Source organism: Canis lupus, chromosome 3 (assembly GCF_048164855.1).
Source record: "Canis lupus baileyi chromosome 3, mCanLup2.hap1, whole genome shotgun sequence".
Classification (NCBI taxonomy): Eukaryota; Metazoa; Chordata; class Mammalia; order Carnivora; family Canidae; genus Canis; species Canis lupus.
Window position 1 is genome coordinate 18,826,698 of NC_132840.1, and position 19,938 is coordinate 18,846,635.

The 19,938-nt window shown below is 47.2% G+C and overlaps 1 protein-coding gene across 6 annotated transcripts in view; it reads left to right on the forward strand.

Annotated features, from left to right (window-relative positions):
* The window catches only part of PLCG2 (phospholipase C gamma 2), a 173,983-nt gene that overhangs the window by 98,480 nt on the left and 55,565 nt on the right, over positions 1–19,938 (forward strand). For all 6 annotated transcript variants that reach the window (XM_072819422.1, XM_072819419.1, XM_072819424.1 and 3 more), the window contains 6 exons: positions 8,781–8,824; positions 11,117–11,189; positions 15,682–15,783; positions 16,786–16,904; positions 18,459–18,544; positions 19,759–19,879. In XM_072819422.1, the coding sequence (XP_072675523.1) occupies positions 8,781–8,824; positions 11,117–11,189; positions 15,682–15,783; positions 16,786–16,904; positions 18,459–18,544; positions 19,759–19,879 (545 nt within the window). The remainder of the gene's footprint in view (positions 1–8,780; positions 8,825–11,116; positions 11,190–15,681; positions 15,784–16,785; positions 16,905–18,458; positions 18,545–19,758; positions 19,880–19,938) is intronic.

The following is a 19,938-nucleotide window of genomic DNA, read 5'->3' on the forward strand; positions in this document are numbered from 1 at the left end:
GCTGTGGGGGAAATGGAAGGAACGTGAGAAGTCTGGAATTAAATTCAGCCTATGAAAGTAAAACAAGTTCAGTTAATTTGGTTGCACTATCTCCTCATGGAAGGAAATTTATCAAATCATTAAGGGTAACCATCTCTGGGTTGAGGGATTATGTGTGTGATCTTTTTTAAAATGCTTTTATTCAATATTTATGAGAATATTTTTTATTAAGATAATATGCCATTTTAAAATTAAATTAAGATGTGCATACATTTTGACCTGACGGTGGCATTTTGGGAACTCTATTTGAGAGAAATGAGGGCATGGGGACCTTAGAATTTATTACCAGATTGTTTGTTGCAGCGTTACTTATTCTGGCAAAATACCTGGAAACCATCTGCCTGCCTCTCAGTAGAGGAATAGCTGAGTGAAATTATGGTCCATCCATACCATGCAACATTATGCAGCTGATTAAGAAGCCTGACTGAGTCTCTCTGTTTGTTGATCTGGAGGGATGTTCATGATATTTTGTGAGCAAAGCTGGCAGCAGATTCACCCGAGGAACTAAGTCTGATGAAAAAACAAAACCAGAACCAAAACCAGGATATAATAATCCTCCTCCATATGTCTCTGTGTGTTTTTATGAACAGGGAAGAAGTATGGAAGGATACACACTTCGCATTTAATGCTGATCTTGTCTGTGTATTGAAGGGGTTTGGGAAGATGGGCAGCAGAGATAACTGCATTTTTCTTTGCACACCTCAGTTTTTTTTGACTTGTTCCAAAGAGCACATTACTCGCGCGCACACACACACACACACAAAGTCCCATAAAGCATAAAGCTTAAACAAAGGGGTTCAGTGCAGTGTATGGAGCGCAGTGCCTGGTGGGTGGCGCATGCCCCACAAACAAGAGGCTCTGTTATCAAAAGAGGGCTTTGCAGGTAGCAAAACTGGGTCTAGAGCAGAGCTGCAGAGCAGAGAGGATGTGGGACTTGGAGCCAGAGATCTGGTTTCTCCAACTAGCTATGTGATCTGAGGCTCTCAGCCTCAGTCTTCTCATCTGTGCAATGGGGTTGGGGATTCCAGCCCCACCAGGCTCTTGGGACAACTGAATGAGGGCTTGGGATGGGAGGAAGTCAAGAGTGCAGGCATTTTCAGTGATAAGCATATGAAAGTCACTAGAAGGGGAGGGGGGTGCCTGGCTGGCTCAATTGGTAGAGCATACGACTTTTGATCTTAGGGTTGGGAGTTCAAGCCCCACATTGGGTATAGTGCCTACTTATTAAAAAAAAAAAAATACAACAAAGTCGCTAGAAGACACTTAGTAATTGCTTTTTGCATGCAGTCCTGCAGGTGGGCACAGGATGAGGTTTCTTGATAGGTGACCACTGGCTGTAGGATTTTAGATGTATCTGAGGCAAAGACATGGGAGCAGCATCTCCAGTGTGCCTAGATTGGGGGAAAAATACATGATTTTTTAGAGTAAAACATTCCACTGCATTGTATTAATTTTCACATATTAGTTCTTGGTTTGCCAAATAGAGTACAGGGGATTGAAAGACCTGGATTTCAGCCCCAGCTTGACCTTGGCTGACCACAAGTGATTTTGGGAAAAGCCATCTTTTCCCCCTTCATTCAGCTGGCTCTGTAAAATGAAGATATTAAATCAGGTCATTGGTTATAAAACATTTTAAATTATGTAACCATCCACTCCTTTTTTATATGAAAACTTAATAAAAAAACTGCTGCATAAAAGCTGATCAAAACAGCTTTTTAGGTTAAAATCTGTAAGTTTTATTTGTAATCAGTTCTTGAGAACAATGAAAATGTCTGATGACAATGTACCAGTGGAATCCAGAATAATGACAATTGGTGTCTTATGCAATTGACCAGGATTGAGAAAACCTTGATTCACTCAAGATAAGTAGTTGCAAATAACAGTTTTTATAATCAGTTGCCTTGAAATTTCAGGATGCTGTCTCATCAGACAGATGGCAGGCAAAGCTTGAGAATAAGGTTTGCACTAAAGCTAATTCATCTGCCAGCATAGGTTAACCCATTGATGGGCTGTTTGCATGATAAAATTCCACCTAAGACTTATTTCAACCTCTACTTTCTTTATGGTTCTTTTTGAGGCTAACGTGTGTGTTTGAGAGGGAGGAGGTGGAGGAAAAATTTGAGTCCGATTTCTGCAGAATCGCTGAATCCTCTGGGGGTAATTTAGATTGCCCAGTTTTGGAGGGGAAAAAACATCTGTTCCAGAGGCTCCTTCTCTTGGCCAGAACCCATTCAGCCTGCATTCTATTAGACTTGGCCTAATGGTTTAAATGTTTTTCAAATGAATTGCCTACATTTAAAACTTAAGAGATTTCATGTTAACATCTAGATTTTTCTGCTGCTTCTGAAAAAAAATTGACATGTGGCTATATATGGGTCCTGAGTTCCCCATGAGGACATCTGAGTAGGAAGGAAGCAAGCATTCTCTGGCTTGCCCAGCTCCCACCTACCCCGACCCGGGCCCCCCCCCCCCCCCCCCCCAGCTTTCTCTACTAATTTATGTTGCCTGCCACACCCCAAAGGCTTTTGATCTCCAGCACTGGAGGGTGTAACTGACTTGTAATTTGAATAACAAAGCCCCAAGCTCTATAGATAGTGGCCAGTTTGAGAAACCTCACTACTCTTGTGTAGGTAAATGCCCCTCCCCTTCTGTCAGCATATAATTTGCTTCTTGAGCTCCTTGTTGGCAGTACAGAGCACAGAAAAGCAAGAGCTGTGTGCTCTGAGAGGCTCAGCTGGATTTCTTAGGCTCCTTTGGGGAGACAGGGCTCCCCCTGGTGATGGACAATTCCCCCTCACCCCCCAGACTAGATCCAGGAGTGGGTTCCTGCTCATCAGTAGCTATGGATTTCCAACTTGAGGTAGTTAGCTGCACCTGCTTATGTTTCCACAGCCAAGCCTCAAAGCTTCTAAAAGTTTTGCAGCAGCAGGAAGACAAATTTAATTCCATGTGTGTCCCTGATGATAAGCCTCTAGCTAGGCTGTACTAACAATATTACGAATAGAGATCATAGCAAATGTTTCCTAAGTGTGAACTATAATATACGCTGGGGCTGGGTGCTGTGCTGAGTGTTGTCCATGCATTTAGTTCTCCTCACAATTGTGTGAGAGGCACCAGTATTATTCCCATTTTACAGATGAAGAACCTGAAGCTCAGAGAGCTTACTTGCTAGAGGTTATACAGCTCAAAAGCTGCAGAGCTAGGATTTGAGTTCCCTTTTGCCCAACTTCAGTGCCCAGCCACTGATACTTGCTTTTAATTCTGAAAACATTTGTATCAAGGGACATTTCAAACATACAGAAGCAGAGGCTATAGTGTAGCAAACCCCACGTACCCATCAGCTAGTTTCACCAATGATCCACTCATGGGACTTCTTTTTCATCTTGCTTTAATCCACTTTCCTCTGCTCATGTAATTTTGAAGCAAACCCAGCATTGTATTATTTCTCCCTCGAATGCTTTAATGCTCAGCTTCATAACTGTTCCTCCGCTACCTCCCCACCAAATATAGGAAGGCCTGCCTTGGTTAGTGGCGCCTGGGCAGGAGGCACTTACAGGCCCTGATCATCCGCAAGGATGGCTCGCTAATTTCCTTCTTGCTCTTGGTCCAGGACTTGAGTTTCACCCCTGTGGGATGCGGTGGTCAGGTAGCAGTTTATTCATCTGCTTATACCCCCTGTCTTTTCATACCATCTATTCTCTGTACCCTCCGGTAGATTCCTTTGGAAATGTGTTACGGTTCTGTATTAGCTGCATTGCAGCATCACCACGATGTGCATTGTTCTTTCAGCTTTTGGGGCTTGGGCATTCTGGCATGAGTTGGCTCGATTATCTGCTTTAGGGTCTCATAGGAGTTTAGCCTGAGGCTGTGGTCTCATCTTGAGGCTCAAGTGGGAAAAGATCTGCTTCCAAGCTCATGAGGTTGTGGAAGATGCAGTTCCCTGCAGGTGTGGGACTGAGGGTTCAGTTTCTTGCTGGCCAGAGGCTACCCACAGCTCCTAGATGCTGCTGCCCACAGCTCCATAATGGATGGGACTCCCCTACATAGGTGCTGGCTTCCTCAAAGGTGGCAAGACAGGTGCTCAGTCGTGTATAGCATCATCATGTAGTCATAGACACATGATCATGTACATCCCATTACTTTTGCAAGTTGGCAGGGACCATGCAGGAGTGTGAATACTGGGAGGACATCCTGGGGCCGTGTTAAAAGTCTGTCCACCAAGGGTTCCCATGAACCCAACATCCACAGTTGCTCTCCAGCAGCTCACAAATAATAATCAGCTCTCAAAGGTATCTAGTGTGATTCAAAGAACAAGTGCCTTTCCAACCCTGCAAGGTACCAGAAGGCAAACACACAGCCTTCCACCATCCATCGCCATCCCCCGGGATCTAAATGTAGGCGTCTTCAATGCTTCTTGGCCTATTAAAAGAGAAAATAGCTGTAATTTTTTTGAAGGTGGCACTAATCTTGCTTTCACATTACTCGTAGCTGACAACGGTATTAAGTTCCCAGATGCTCAGTCTTATCAGTTACATAGGGTTGATGGTATCCATCCTCCAGGCTAATTGAGAGGATGAAAAAGGCTCATCGAGAGCAGTCACCCAGTAGCTGGCCCCCCAGGACAGCTTGTCCTTTCATGAGCCAGAATCTCCTCTGGAGGAAGTGAGTACAGCTGGCTGTGGTCTTCTGCTCCCTGTCCTGCCTCAAAAGGACCATCTTGGTCAGGGTCAATGGGTTTCCCGGAGGGTCCTTTGGTACCTCACTGACCAGGCAACACTTGATTGGAAATTCATTTCTGATGTTTGAATAAGTTGCATTATCATCAAAATAACACATAGTTATAACAGAGAAGTAGGAAGTGCGTACAAATAAAAAGATAAGTGAAATGTCTTCAAACCTTCTATAGTTATATATTTAGTAGAAAGATTAATATTTACTCTTCGAGATTTTTTACATGGGTGCAAGCATATGTGAAGTGAGTCACATTCTGTGATGAGGGTTCCAGGGAATAGCGCACATTATTCTAATGGGCGTGAGGAGGGTAGGAGGGGGAGAAGCATCCAAAGTGCAAAAATCAGCCATGGAATCTCTGGTTGGCTTTTTCTGTCATTTTCCCTTTGGCCCCCTGGCACCAAATGGCTCATGTAACCCACTAAGCAGAGTGTGTAAGGTATATTACACTATGGAGGGTGTGCTTCCCTCCACCCCTCTGTGGGGAGACTCATTCCCTGACCTCAGATTGACCTCGACACCTCTGGCCCTTGCTCTTGTGGTCTCCATCCTTTGGCACAGCCCCTTTTTTTGTCTCCAGGGAATCAAAAGTCCGAGGTGACTTGTAGCCTTTAGTTCTATTTATCCATTATTTTAGGCACTCATTCAACAAATGTTTGAGCCAGGAGGGCACAGTGGTTAACAAAACAGACATCTCCCCTCACCTCATTGATCTTTTGCTGGGGCCAGAGGGGACATTACCTGTAGCCACACATCCTGGTTTGGTAGACTCTGACCACATAACCCTGCACAGTAATGATAGAATAACTTAATTGCTGTCTCTCCACTATGTGCCTATAGCATCTAGAATGTTCTTCTCTCATTGCTAGGTTGTCATTATTTGCTTTGTGGGCATTTGCACGTACTGTGCAGGCCAGTGGAGAAGTGCCAAAATAGACCAGGATTGAAATGCAGGCTCTATGACGTTCTAGATGTGTCACCTCGGAACAACTGCTGGTCGTCTCAGAGCCTGTTTCTTGTATCTGACTGGGGTTTGTTTCAGTGCCTTCCTGATGGGATGGGGAGCTGGGGTTGAGGCTGCCCTGCATCAGCTCCCAACAAGCCTTGTTTGTTCCCCAGTGTTGCCACTACAGACTCCAGCTAAGCAGGTTCTGTCTCTTGCAGTCGGGGTGTGAGCAGTGCTGATGCCCCCTGATGTCTCCAGGGAGAATCTGTTCCTTGCCTCTCTCCCCACTTCTGGTATTTGCTAGCCATCCTGGGTACTCCTTGCTCTGTAGACACATCGCTCCCATCTCTGTCACTGGTCATCATGTGGCCACCTAGTCCTGGCCTGTGCCAGCTCCAGATGTCTCCTTTATAAGGACGACTCATAGCATTAGGGCCTGCCCTAATCCAGGAGAACCTTGCCTTCACTGGATCATATCTGCAAAGACCCTATTTCCAAATAAAGTCACATTCACAGGTGGGGAGGGAGGGGATGGGGCTTGCACAGATCTTTTGGGGGCCACATTTGTAGCCATCACACATGCTGTAACCTCTTCCATTGATAGAGTGCCCTCCCTGACACATTTTCCCTTTTGGAACGCTGCCCTATTTCTCTGCCCCGTGAAGGAACCTGCTCCAGGAGCCCCATCAGAATCGCTGTCTGCATTCCCCAATTTCTCTCTCCGCTCCTGAGCCTGTCCCAGCCATGTATCCAAGCCTCCCACCCCATGGCAGTTCATCCTGTCATATCACCGGGGACCTCCACATTGTGAAAGCCGCTGGTCGGTCCTCTGGCCTTTATCGTGCCCACTGGGTGGCATGGATCACAGTTGGTCACTCTCTCCTGGATGTTGTCACTTGGCTTTGGGATACTACGCTGTCTTCGCTGTCCTCTTACCTCGCTATCCACGGGTTCACAACATCTTTGGCTGGGTCTTTGATTTCTTGGTGTCTGAAGGTTGGTGATTGTCAGGCAGGGCCAGTGCTTAGCCAGATTCTCCCATCTAACTGCCAGGTTGCCTTGCATCTCACACTGGAATGTCCAGAAGGGACCTTGTGATGCTCTTCCCTCCCACTGCAGTGGACACGTGACTGGCTTCTCTGTTGGATGGACCCAGAAATCTTCTTGCCTTCTGTCTTCCATTCCCCAGAACCCCCATCCCCCCACCTGCCCTATTGCGCTGCATCATTAAATTTTGCTTCTGCTTATGCAAGTGGAGAGCCTCAGGTTGGTAATACTTGCCTTTTTTGCTTTCAATCCTTCTGCCCCTCTCTGGACCCTGAGGGGCTGATTCCCACAAGTACATTCCCAGGTGCCTCTGCCAGCAGGTTCAGCAAATGGGGTGACCAGGATGGAGATACAGGATACAAGAGGGGAAGCTGGGTGTTTCTTTTCCCCACGTTTTCTGGCTCTGGAAGTGTCTCTGCAGTAGGAGCTCTTCCTTTGTCCCAGCTGTCCACCTGGCTGAAATGGGGTGGGGCACTTTTTTGTGCTTCATTGAAAAGAAGTAAAGGAACTGACTGGCTTTAGGGTCTAGCAGAGTGGGTAATTGAGGATAAGTCCCAGACCAGGTTTTCTGCAGGTATAAGGAAACCAGTCTCTGGGTTTGGTTTGGAAGGGATCTGGCCTTAAATACTAGGTTGATCTAGTGATCTAAGTGCCAAGTAAGTCCAAATAACAAAGAGCATGCACTGCCCCAAATTCTCTTTTTTTTTTTTTTTAAGTAAAGAAATAGCTATGCTATAAATTACACGTAAATAGAAGGAAGTACTTCTGAGTTTTCCTCAAAGAGTGGCTCTTAACCTTTTTGGGTGACCTATTTCTTTGAGATGCTGATTAAAGCTGTAGATCATCTTTCCAGAAAAAAAAAAACGAACACATATATGCACAGACTTACACAGATCTCCTGATGCTTCCGCAGGGGCCTGTAGATACCTTTTGCAGAATGTTGGTTTTCCACGTGTCATTCTGGACTCCAAGTAGCTTGGCAAGCAGACTGGGGAGTCCAGAGCAGGAGTGGTATTTATATCACTAGCATTTGTAACGTGCCAGTGGCTGCATTTCCATTTGTGCTCTGAACTTTTCAAATGCTTATCCAATCGCAGTCTCATTAAAGACCACTAAAGTAATGCTACCTCCCCAGAAGCAGACACAAGGTATGAGTGAATGTGTGCGTGCACATGCATGTATAAGGTGCTCGCAGTGCATTGGTGTCAGCAGAAGCTGGGGGGAAAGTCACGCCAGGCTCCCTGGTGGAAGAGCGCTCCATCGTTACAGCAATAGTCACAACATCAGCAGGCTGCAAAGAGCAGGACCAAAGCTGTCCAGTAGTTCTTTTATTCTCTTGAGTTTGAAGATGAAAAGTTAGCTCACTGAAGTAGTACAGATCTGAAATGTAGCAGGGAGGGTGTGGAAAAGGTTCTGCGTTTTCTGCTGGGGGCTCTGGGCAGGACCGTTGCTGGGAAAGCAGTTTGATCAATCTATCAAAGTTAATATGCACACCCCATACCCGTCCAGGTGCTTTCCTAAGAATCTACCCCTTGGAACTATCTGTGCAGCAGGACAAAAATAGACACGTATGTGGAGATTCTTTGTAATACTGAGCCTAATGGCAGAAAATCAGTAATGTACACAGTATGGAATACAATGTGGGTTTTCCAAGTAGTGAGGCAGGACTGTATGGGGTTTGCAGAATAATAAGTAAAGCCTAAAATCAACAGCTAAAAGTTTGGAGACATGGATGTAATTATAAGATGTAATTATCAAACACATTCTAGAAGGAAACCTACCAAATTATTAAGATTGATTGCTTCTCAGGAATAAGACTAAAGAGGAGGTGGGGAAGACTTCTACCTTTTTTGTAGAAGGGGGTGAGGAAGACTTTTCTACTTCCTACGTTTCTGCCATATTTGAATATTTATAAATCATACCAGTTGCAATTTTCTAATAAACTGTCCATTTGAATTGTCTTGACTTGTCCAATGTTCTTATTTTTTATGTGTTTTTCTTCTATTTTCTATTTCAGATTCTTGATGAATTCAAAAAAGATTCTTCCGTGTTCATCTTGGGGTGAGGCACCTCTTCTGGGGTATTATTCAGGGTGGCTGTGCAGAGCAGTGCCTATGTGGGTCCTTCCAGTTGGGCCAGCTGCCTGCCTCCAGGAGGGCCACCTCTGTGGGAAGCCACAGTGGCAAGGGGCAATGATCTCCACAGGGGCAAGGTCTCCCACTGGGGAATTGGCTTTCCTGAGCCAGTGGCATGGATAAACATGAACAGCCACAGGGTGTGTGGTGTGGTGGGAGGGTGGCCCAGAAGGTTCTGTAGAGAAGCCTATATGCTTTAGGACCTGCTTTCCCAGAAAGGAGTTTGGGAACTTCCTGGTTAAGCAGGTTTAAGTGAATTAAAATGAGTTGAAGCATATTAAAGTGCTTCATGCAGTGTGTGAGGTGGCAAAGAGCTTATAAATAGTGATAACGGTATTATTACAGCGTAAGTGCTGCAGGACTTGTTAGAATCTTTACTATTCTTTTTTTTTTTTTTTAAAGATTTATTTATTTATTATTTTAAAGAGAGTACAAGTGAGCCAGAGGAGGGGTAGAGGGAGAGGGAGAAAGTGAATCTCAAGCAGACTCTGCACGGAGCTTGGAGCCCAGTGCAGGGCTTGATTTCACAACCCTGAGATTGTGACATGAGCCAAAACCAAGAGTTGGATGCTCAACTGACTGAGCACCCAGGCGCCCCAAGATCTTTACTGTTCTTACAAATTCCCCAGGTGAGGGATTTATGAAGGGGTTCTGTGTTTCCCAGGCCTCTCTGCCTGGGAGATATGTTTGCCCTGGAGTTAACAGCACCTAAAGATGATTTGTGGTGCGCTGATTTAGGTCTGCTTTTCAGAAGCTGCTCTCATTGATGAGGACACTCTGGCAACTAATCCCTCTGTCCCTTTCTAAACCAGAAACCTCAAAACTGCAAGTATGTATGAAGCAAGTCTTATTCTTATATCGTCTTTTAAGGAAAATGTTAGTGTTAGATCATCAGGCTGGTTAGCAAAGAAGTTTACAAATACACCCATAATTAAAGACAATAGACTTTTGAATCTCGAGTCTTTAGTAAAGGGAACAAGCTGAAAGTGTGTTGTATTTCCTGTATTTAAAAAGACCCCCGCACCCCCCCCCCAAAAAAAAAGACTCCCTCAGGGCGCCTGGGTGGCTCAATGGGTTAAGTGTCTGCCTTTAGCTCAGGTCATGATCTCAGGGTCTCTGGGAGGGAGCCCCAGGATTGAGCAGGGAGTCTGCTTCTCCCTCTGCTACCTCCCTCCACTTGTGTGTTCCCACACACTCTCTCTCTCTCTCTCTCTCTCAAATAAAGTCTTAAAAAACAAAATAAAAGACCCCTCACACACATACACACAGATATCTTGCAGATGCTCAGTGTAAAGTACAGATTTCCTTGGAAAGTTCTGTTCTGCAGAATGCACTTTACATAGAAACCAGTGTTACTGTGCCAGTCCCGTGAGGTCCCAGGTTTCCAATAGCCACGACCTCCTCTACAGCAGCTGCTCAGGCTGCTGGCTGAGGTGGAGTCTCTGTGTATGCAGGTGAACAGTTCTCTCATCGCAAACAGAAAATCCTCCCACCAGTGGACCTGTCTGCTCCCAAAGCCTGTGTCTTGTATCTTTAGGCTGATTCTCCCCATCTGCCCAGAATCTGAGGGGCTTCATTGGGCCCCCATTCCTGCTTCAGAGCCCTCGGTGGCTCAGCAAGCTCTGCACTGTGGCTTCTGAGGAGACCCTCTGATGGGGCCCTGTTCGCTTCTCCAGTATGGGCTCCCCCAAGATGCTGTCCACATCCTGCCCTACCCAAGCATTTGCTGTGTGGTTCAGGTCTGCCCCTCTCCCCCCTCCGTCTCCCCCACTTCTCTTTTCCGTTAGGCCTTTGCATATGTGATTCCCTTTGCCTGAGCTCCCTTCCACTTCCTGGTGAGCCCCTCCTCATTCTCTGAGACACTAGCAGCTGCTGCATCCTCCAGAAAGCCTCCCTGGTCCTCCAAGTCTGGGTTTGGGTCCCCACCTTTCCACGGTCACCCATGTCCTTACTGCCCTGTGTCCCCTAAGGCCACACTCCTGTGGTACTCTGCAGATTGCGGGGTGCCCCAGAAGCCCCTGGGAGCAGCCAAGTGCAGATTCCGGGGCCCTGCCCTACCAGGTTCTGGTCCCTCCTTGCCTCTTTCCAGGTCAGGGATGTGGCATCTGCTACCTTGTCTCCCCGGGGGGACTCGCAGGGTGTCTGGTGGCAGGCCGCCTGGTTGACAGCTTCTGTAGAGTGTGTCCTCTCTAAACACCCTCCCTTTCCCCGAGGGCAGCAACACTGACCGGCCGGACGCCTCTGCTGTTCACCTGCACGACTTCCAGCGCTTTCTCTTACATGAGCAACAGGTAAGAGGCACACAGGGCTGGGAGGAGCTGCCTGGGCCGATGTCTCCTCTTCCCCCCCACCTGTCACCTGGCCTGTGGTTGTCATGAAATGTGGGTGCTCCCTGCCCAGTGCCACTTTGGTGGGTTAGACTCTGGAAAGAAAACAGCTTCATTGGGGTCCTTGTCCCAGGTGCACATCGCGGGAGGGGGGAATGAGAGCCATCCAGGCTTGCGGGGGTCTGTTCCCACCTCCTGGCTTCTGCTCCTTCTCCTGGCTCGTCGCCTGTGTACTTTCCCGGAAGCCCTCCTTGGCCGATGGGAAGAGGTGACAGGTGGAGGAGCCTGCCGGGTCCTCTGGGGGAGAGGTTAGCACAGCTGTCCTTAAGCAGATGACACACTGGGAAGTCTTCTGGAGCGTTTGTGTTCAGGCTCCGCACTGGTGGCAGAGCGAAGATGTTTTGTGTTGGGCTGGTGTGTGCTTTCCATCACCGTGGTTCTGCCCAACAGGGCATACTGGACATATCTGCAGACATTTTTGGTTGTCACAACTGGGAGGGCTTCTGGCATCTAGTGGGTGGAGGCCAAGGGTGCTGCTCAGCCTTCTGAAATGCACAGGTCACCAGCCCCCTACCAAGGGGTTACCCGACCCCAAATGTCAGTAGTGCCATGGTGGAGAACCTGTGAGCTCAGCTGAGAGAATCCCGAGATCCTCTTCCTAGCTGTGTGACGTTAGGTCGGTGGTTTGACCTTTCTGCTCCCCAGTTTCCTCTGTGAATGAGGATGGGAACCCTACTTCCCAGAATTTGTCAGATTGTAATGATCTTCGTGGATGTGTATGAGTATGAATATACCTGCATATTCACATAGATATTGAAAAAAAAATTAAGTTTTTATTTATTAGAGCATAAGGGGGTGGGAAGGGGCAGAGGGGGAGGGAGAAGCAGGCTCCTCTCTGAGCAGGGAGCCTGATGTGGGAGATGTGGGGCTCAATCCCAGGATCCTGAGATCATGACCTGAACCAAAGGCAGACGCTCAGCCAATTAAGCCACCCAGGTGCCCCATATATTTAAAGTTTTGATATATGTCACTGGAGTTGCCTTTACTATTTTTTCTCCTTATTTAATTGTTTGGGTGTTTTTTTAATAGACTATTTTTTTAGAGCCATTTTAAGTTCATAGCAATATTCAGTTAATCTGCTTCTCAAAAAAATTCCATTGCAGAACATCTCAGACAAAGACAAAAGTGGACAGACTAGCATCCTGGATCACCATGTACTCATCGCTCAGATTAGGAAATTATGCTTGTTTTTTCCAATTTTATTTCACCTGTCCTCCATTCCACGCCCACGTACCTCCTTTCCTTTCCCCTTCTTCTTCATTTCTTCACTGGAATATTTTAAAGCAACCCCCGTACTGTGTTATCATTTCATTTTTAAATACTTCAGTTGTGTCTCTTTTACAGATCCACAAAACATAACCACGATAGTCCCGTTCTACAGTCAACACTGTTACTGTCACCTGATGCATATCCCATATTCCGATATCATCAGTAGTAAATAACAAGCAGAGATACACTCTTTGCACAAGGCCAGCCACATGGAAGCCCAGGCAAAGCTGCTGTGGTGCCTTATGAGTGGAGGACATGGAAGACGTGGAGAGACCATGTTTTCCCCATGTGGAGCTGAACGATTGATCAAGAGGGGGATTATCTGCTCCACCCGAGACTAGAGCTGAAATGGGGTGCAGGGAAGGGGCAGATGCCCTGTCTGGGCACCTTAGGTGCTGGGTGCTGTGGTTACCAGTGGCATAAAGCAGAGGGAGGAGCACATGATTTTCTCTTTTGGCCGTGCTTTTCCTTGCCCTAATGACTCCGTTTGTAGGAAGCTGTAGAAGTCAAATTGTTAAATTCCTGGGGAAAGTAGTTTGATCCCCTAGAATTCAGCAGCTGGTGCTGTTTAATATTACACGTGCCCTGGCCCCATTCCTGGGCTGCCCTCAGAGGTTGGGGGTGTGGGGCAGGAGCTCTCTCTCTGCAAGTGGGGAGTTAGAACCCAGGTGGCCCCTGATGTCAAGAATGGGGACCCCAAGCCATCAGTTGGGCAGACCCTGGTGCTCTGTGGGATGCATGAAGCAAAGCTGGCCATCGAGTACGTTTGGTCAGGGTGATGGCTTCTCACCTGTAGAATGATCCCTACCATTTGGTGTGCAGGTTCATATGAGGGTTGTAGGGAGCCCTTGGGCAATATGCAATTAAAAACTTTTTTTGGGGGGAAAGTTTATATACTTTGATTAAATAATTGCCATTCTAGGAACTTATCCTAAGGAAGTAATCACAGAATTCTTAATGGAAATGAAAACTTGGAACTAACCTCAAAGTTCCCACTGGAGGACTAGTTGAATGTGCCGCAGCCCACCCCTGGGGAGGTGGGTGACATTGTAAAACCAGGAGGTTAAAAGGAAGACTCCAGAACTGACATGCCTGGGTTGGTCTCAGGCTCATTGTCGGCTCAAGGTATTTAATGACCTGAAGTCTCAGTTTCTCCACTTATACAACATGGAGAGTAATATGTACCTCCTGGGGTTGTGGGAGTTCAAAATGAGCCACTGCGTAAAGAAGGTTCAACATGGAGCCTGGCGTACAGTCCGTGCCCAGTGCAGACCCATCACCGTTCCCTTCCTTCCCTCTTCTAATAATTTCATTATTATAGCTGCCTGGCACATCACCCCACACCAACTATGCTTTTTTTTTAAACCCCCAGAATATTGGTGTCTTAAGCTCCTTTAGGCAGAAGATTTCTTTATTCACAGCTAGGTCAGTTCCAGGTTATACTGGCAAATATTGGTGTCTTAAGCTAGGCCAGTTCCAGGTTATACTGGCAAAGCACCCATGCTTTTTAATAAATGAAAAAGCTTTGTAGGAGAAGGAAGGAGGAAGCCGCTGGCTTTTGGGGAGCATTGAGGTCTGGGGCGGCGTTTGCATTAGGTATCCTATGATTTGAGTTTTGTATTCTGGTATTCAAAGACTGTAATATCTTGTATGCAGATGAACTGACTGTTCCCCAGCCTGTGGGCTGTTTTGTGTCCCTATCCGAGCAGATTTGCAAGCACCAACGGCAAGGCTCATTGCTGATTTCCCACCCACCTGCCAACAAGGCCATTCCTTCACCACCTCATTTGTATCTGTCCTTATGCTTCAGTTTCTTTCACACATCCTGGTCCGACCCTTCCCATCCAGCCACCCACCTATCTGGTAGCGCATTTGCTTTTATTATCCTTAAAGGCAGAGACTTTACAATATTCAGAATCCATCAAACATTCATCAAAGTTGAATCTGTGTGTCATGTTTCGTCTTTTTGCCTGTGAATCTATGGGCTTTTAGGGATTAGAGAGGAAAAGAGTAAAGTTACTTGATACGTATATTCTTTTTGTAACAGGCTTCTGCATTTCTAAGCCACGGAAGCTGTTCTTGAACAGCTGAATGTGTATTTCAGACATTATCAAAGCCTCTGATCAGCATTACCTGGCTGACTTGCAGGAGAGGACATGTTCTGTGTCTATTTAGGGTCCCCACTCTGCTACTTATTAGCTTTGTGACCTTGGGATTTGTCATGTGACATCCCGAGCCTCTGTTTCCTTGTCTTTCAAATGACAATGACAGTGACAGCATATGACCTGCAGGGTTGCATGGACCATAGGAGGAGGAGGATTGTTCACACCAGCTGCCAGGATTGGAGCAGTCTCCGCGTGCCAGATGCTGTGTTAAATACATAACCTTATTTCATACGGGCTTTCACAGAAGCTGCACATTGGTATTAGTCTCCTGCAATAGATGAGGAGGCACAGGGAGGGTATGTAACTTGTCAGGGTCAGCCAAGTGAGCAACGCTGGCAGTCGGACATAATTGTGCTCGCTGGCCTCTTCACACTAACAAATGTTAAGAGCTAGCACAGGGCAGGAATTGGCAAACTATGGCCCGTGGACCAAATCTGGCCCACCACTTGTTTTTGTAAATAAAGTTTTATTGGAACACAGCCATGCCCATTTGTGCATGTATTGTGTATGGCTCCTTTTGCAGTACAGGAGCAGAATTGAGTGGTTGTGACCCAAAGCCTAAAATATTTAACCCTCTGGTCCTTTAGAGAAAATGTTCATCAGGTACAGAGTAATGTGCAGTATGTGGCACTTGATTGCATACGCATCTAGAAAGGTTGATATTTTTGGTCTTTGATGCAAACTGGATCCTGAGAGTTGAAGGATTTTTCCGGTCCTCTTTCTTTTCTTTTTTAAAGATTTTATTTATTTATTTATTAACGAGAGACACACACACACAGAGAGAGAGGCAGAGACACAGGCAGAGGGAGGAGCAGGCTCCATGCGGGGAGCCCAACACAGGACTCCATCCCAGGTCTCCAGGATCACGCCCTGGGCCGAAGGCAGCGCTAAACTGCTGGGCCAGTAGGGCTGCCCATCCAGTCCTCTTTCTGATGATTTTTTGTTCTCTTTATCATTCTAAGGAGCTTTGGGCTCAGGATCTGAACAAAGTCCGTGCACGGATGACAAAGTTTATCGATGACACCATGAGGGAAACAGCCGAGCCCTTCTTGTTTGTCGATGAGGTGAGTGGGCTCCTTGTCAACTTGGCTTGACTTTTTGATCCACGTCTCTGGCCTCTGCAGTTTATTTTTCCGGTTCTCTTCCCTTGGAGGGCTTTGCTTCATCTGCCCCCAGACTGACTCTGTTAGTTAAGAGCTCATTTTTCTCTAGGTTCTGAATTACAGCCTTTTGTTTGGCTCATCCTTCTCTGTTTGGCTGTGTGGCCTGGGCGGGTTCTTTAGTTTCCCCACCAGAGCACGTCTGCCACCAGGGAGCATCTAACAAGCAGAGCGACAAGATCTGAAGGCTGATGGGGCACCTGCATCTGGCCCTGGGTGAAGCAGCCGGGGATGTGGGGATGCGAGCAGAACTGGGGCACTGCTGCCTTGTGTAAGGCTCTTCCCAGGCTGCAGAGTAGAGTGTACCCTTGGTGTCACACAATCTTTTTTTTTTTTTTTTTTTTTAAGATTTATTTATTCATGACAGAGAGAGGCAGAGACACAGGCAGAGAGAGAAGCAGGCTCCACGCAAAAAGCCTGATGTGGGACTCGGTCCCAGGACTCCGGGATCATTCCCCAAGCCAAAGGCAAATGCTCAACTGCTGAGCCACCCAGGCGTCTTTTTTTTTTTTTTTTTTTTAAGGAGTGAGGAATTGGAATAGGAAATTTCCTGCCTTTTAGATGTTATGATACTGGTGATGTTCTCTTGCTTTAAGTTGAGGTGGTGAGTTCACAGATGTTTATGGTATTATGCCTGAAAACTTACACGTGGGAGGCATGTACTCTTGTATCAACTATTTTAGGATACACATTAAAAAGGAAAACACCTAGGTGAGTGAAAACATGTGTCCACATTTCCTGTTACAATCTGAGCATTCTGCGTTACAAATTTGGGTCCCTGAGGCCTGGAGACCGTCTTCCGAGTTCCCATATCAGAGCTGCCAATCTCCCTATGTTGGCAGAGACCAGAAGGAGCCACCCGTTCTCCTCATCCTTGTGATGATCTTGTCTCTGTGACTCTCCTAGTTCCTCACATATCTGTTTTCGCGGGAGAACAGCATCTGGGATGAGAAGTATGACGTGGTGGACATGCAGGACATGAACAACCCCTTGTCCCATTACTGGATCTCCTCTTCGCATAACACGTGAGTTTCTCGGTGAGCCTGTGACAGACCGGGCAGCTGAGGGGCAGGATGTTGGGGCACCAGTGCCCTGCTCTGGGAAAGTATATGGGAGCAGGCAAAATGCGGGGCCACACTGCTCAGACTAGATTGTGCAGAAGCTTCTGAGAGGGGCGTGGGAATGCACCCCCCACCCTTTCCAAGTTGGTATTTGCAGGAATCATGTTTATTCTGTGACATTAAAGAGCAAGTTGGCAAAGCTGGTTTTGATAGACATCTCTTAGTAGCCACAGCAAAGCAACTGAATTGGTTATTGAACTGATACTCACTGAATGTCTGCCCTGTGCTGGGCTCTGTGCTGCTGGGTGCTGGGGATACAGCAGGGAAGTGAGCAGGAGCAGCCCTGTCCTCATGTACTTGGAGGGGAAAAGTCCTCCTTTATTTTTTTGTTTTATTTTAAAGATTTATTCATCTATTTTAGAGAGAGAGTGAGAGGGCAAGTACTAGAGCTGAGGGAGGGGCAGAGGGAGAGGGAGACAAGCAGACTCCCCGCTGACCATGGAGCTCCATGCAGGGCCCAATCTCAGGACCCCAAGATCATGGGCTAAAATCAAGAGTCGTACACCCAGCCAGGTAGGCCACCTAGGCACCCCAGAAGTCTCCCTTTGATTCAAGGATGAATAGGAGTTGATGAGAGAAGAACAGGTGGTGCGGCAAGGAGGAACAGCATGTGCAAAGGTCCAGGGGCAGGAGGAACTGAGAGGGATCTGTTAAGATCAGACTGTAGAATCCAGGATGATGAGTGACAGGAGAGGAGAGAAGTGGATGTTGCACTCAGGTTTCCCATATTTAGTCTGTTTGTAAGACGAGAAGGTGTAAGTCTTGGCCTGGGCATCTGGAGAGCAGCATATTGCTACCTTCCCAAGTGTCACCACAGGCAGGAGTCAGAGTGAAGGCATTTTAGAAGGTCACGTCTTTTTCAGGGGCAAATTGGTTGCATGGTTCTCTGTTTCCCGCCATGTCCATTGGCTTAGAGAGCTGACTTCTAGCAAATCCAGAGGACAATGAAGGAACATGAATTCTTAAAAGGAGAGGCTACAGATGTGAAGAGGAGAAGGGTGTATACAAATACGCATTTATATGTCCGTTTTGGTAGACATAGTTCAAAGTAGTGAGTTCAAGACCCGTGGGGCCCTGACACCAAAATGGTGGCCCATCGTTGGACTGAGAGCCTAGTGGACACCATGGGGCGGGTAGGATCATTAATTATCATATATCTGATTCACTCCTGATACCCTTTGACCGAGTTCTCCTCCAAAGATTATGCAGTCTTGAGTCTCGATCTTTCCCTTGGATTGCCAAGGTGGCTGCTGACCAACCACATCCTGCGATTGTGGCCTCAGCCTAAGGCTCATGACTGGTATGGCCACATGATTACTTATGTCTGGCCCAGATCCTGACCATAGATCTTTCTAGACAGGAAGAATTCAAGATGTTGGGCACTTGGGCTGAGAAGTTCCCCAAAATGCCCCAAGGTGCCGACCTCCGCACACATGGCCACTGCCTTCTCTCCCTCAGGTACCTCACCGGTGACCAGCTACGGAGTGAGTCATCCACAGAAGCGTACATTCGCTGCCTGCGGATGGGCTGTCGCTGCATTGAGTGTGAGTACCATTTTCCTGGTGGAGATGATGCTTATGGCGAATTGAGGTCTACCATGTAGCTGCCCAAGGCTTTCGTCTGAAAGGCCTGAGTCCTGGGAATGCATGGGACTGGCCAAAGGAGAACCCAGGTGCCCATAGCATCTGGAGTGGGGGATGTGGCCACCAATGGCCAGGGACCTTACCCCAGAAGATTTCCCCCCAGGACAAGGAGTGGTGTCGAGCCTGGCCGTGTTGGAGTCAGAAACCCTTGAGTAGCGATTTTGGGCATCTAGAGAATGTCCCGATGTCGTGGCAGGGCTGGGACACCAGTACCAGAGATGGCTTTGTTATACTGCTTTCCTCCTTCAGCTTCACTTGGGCTGTTCTTAGAGGAAGGCAGGAGCTCTCTGTGATTTTTGCCACTGGTCCAGCCATGGATGCCACCCTGCCTGTTCTATTCATAGTTGCTCAGAGACACCTGGGCACAGATGATCCAGGCCCTTGGACATGTTCAGAAGCCTGCTGCTTCCTTCCGTCCCACCCCTCACCCTCCTGGCCTGACTGTGCCACCGAAGGCCTGCAGGTGTACTGGGCTGAGAAAAGGCACAGAGGCCTGATGTGGGCTCCAGTTCTATCGAACACATTCATCATGGCATCAACTTTAATAGCACTTATTCCTGTGGATGGTTGCCTAGTGTATGGGCCCTCCTCCAGGAGAAAGCAAATGTGAAAAAATTAAGTTTGAAACTGTCAGCTCTTGTTACCTCTGGGGGCTGAAAATAGAGGGGATGTTCACCTTCTACATAATCTAGTTCTGTTTGAATATTTTACTATGAACTTTAAAAAATAAATATCTCATTGCTCTGTGTTATTTCCACTAGCAGAAAAAGCAAGCCAAGTGAAATCAGAAAAAAAATCCTACATTATAAATGTCTTTTAAAAAAAGGAAACATTGAAACGAGTTTCTTTTGGACAGATGTATTGGGGACCTTTAAATAAGCAACCAGAGCCTTCCTGTCACCGCACAAGTAATGGTTGTTCATAAGTAATGCGGATCCTCGTGTTTCTGGCCCCTGAAGATAATTATTGGGTGTGGGCCCCATGTCCTAGTAACTGAGCCATGTGGGGGTCAGGGCCAAGCTCACAGACACCCACCAGCAGCGTGACTGCCGTCACTGGACTCTCGAGGTGCAGAGTGATGGCCAGATGTCGAGACTACACGTTTCTTTCCTCAGTGGACTGCTGGGACGGGCCCGATGGGAAGCCCATCATCTACCACGGCTGGACACGGACCACCAAGATAAAGTTTGACGACGTCGTGCAGGCCATCAAAGACCATGCCTTTGTCACTTCAAGGTTGGTTGGCTGATTTCCTGGTGGTTTGTCTTTAAGGGAAAGGTGGACAGACACAGACG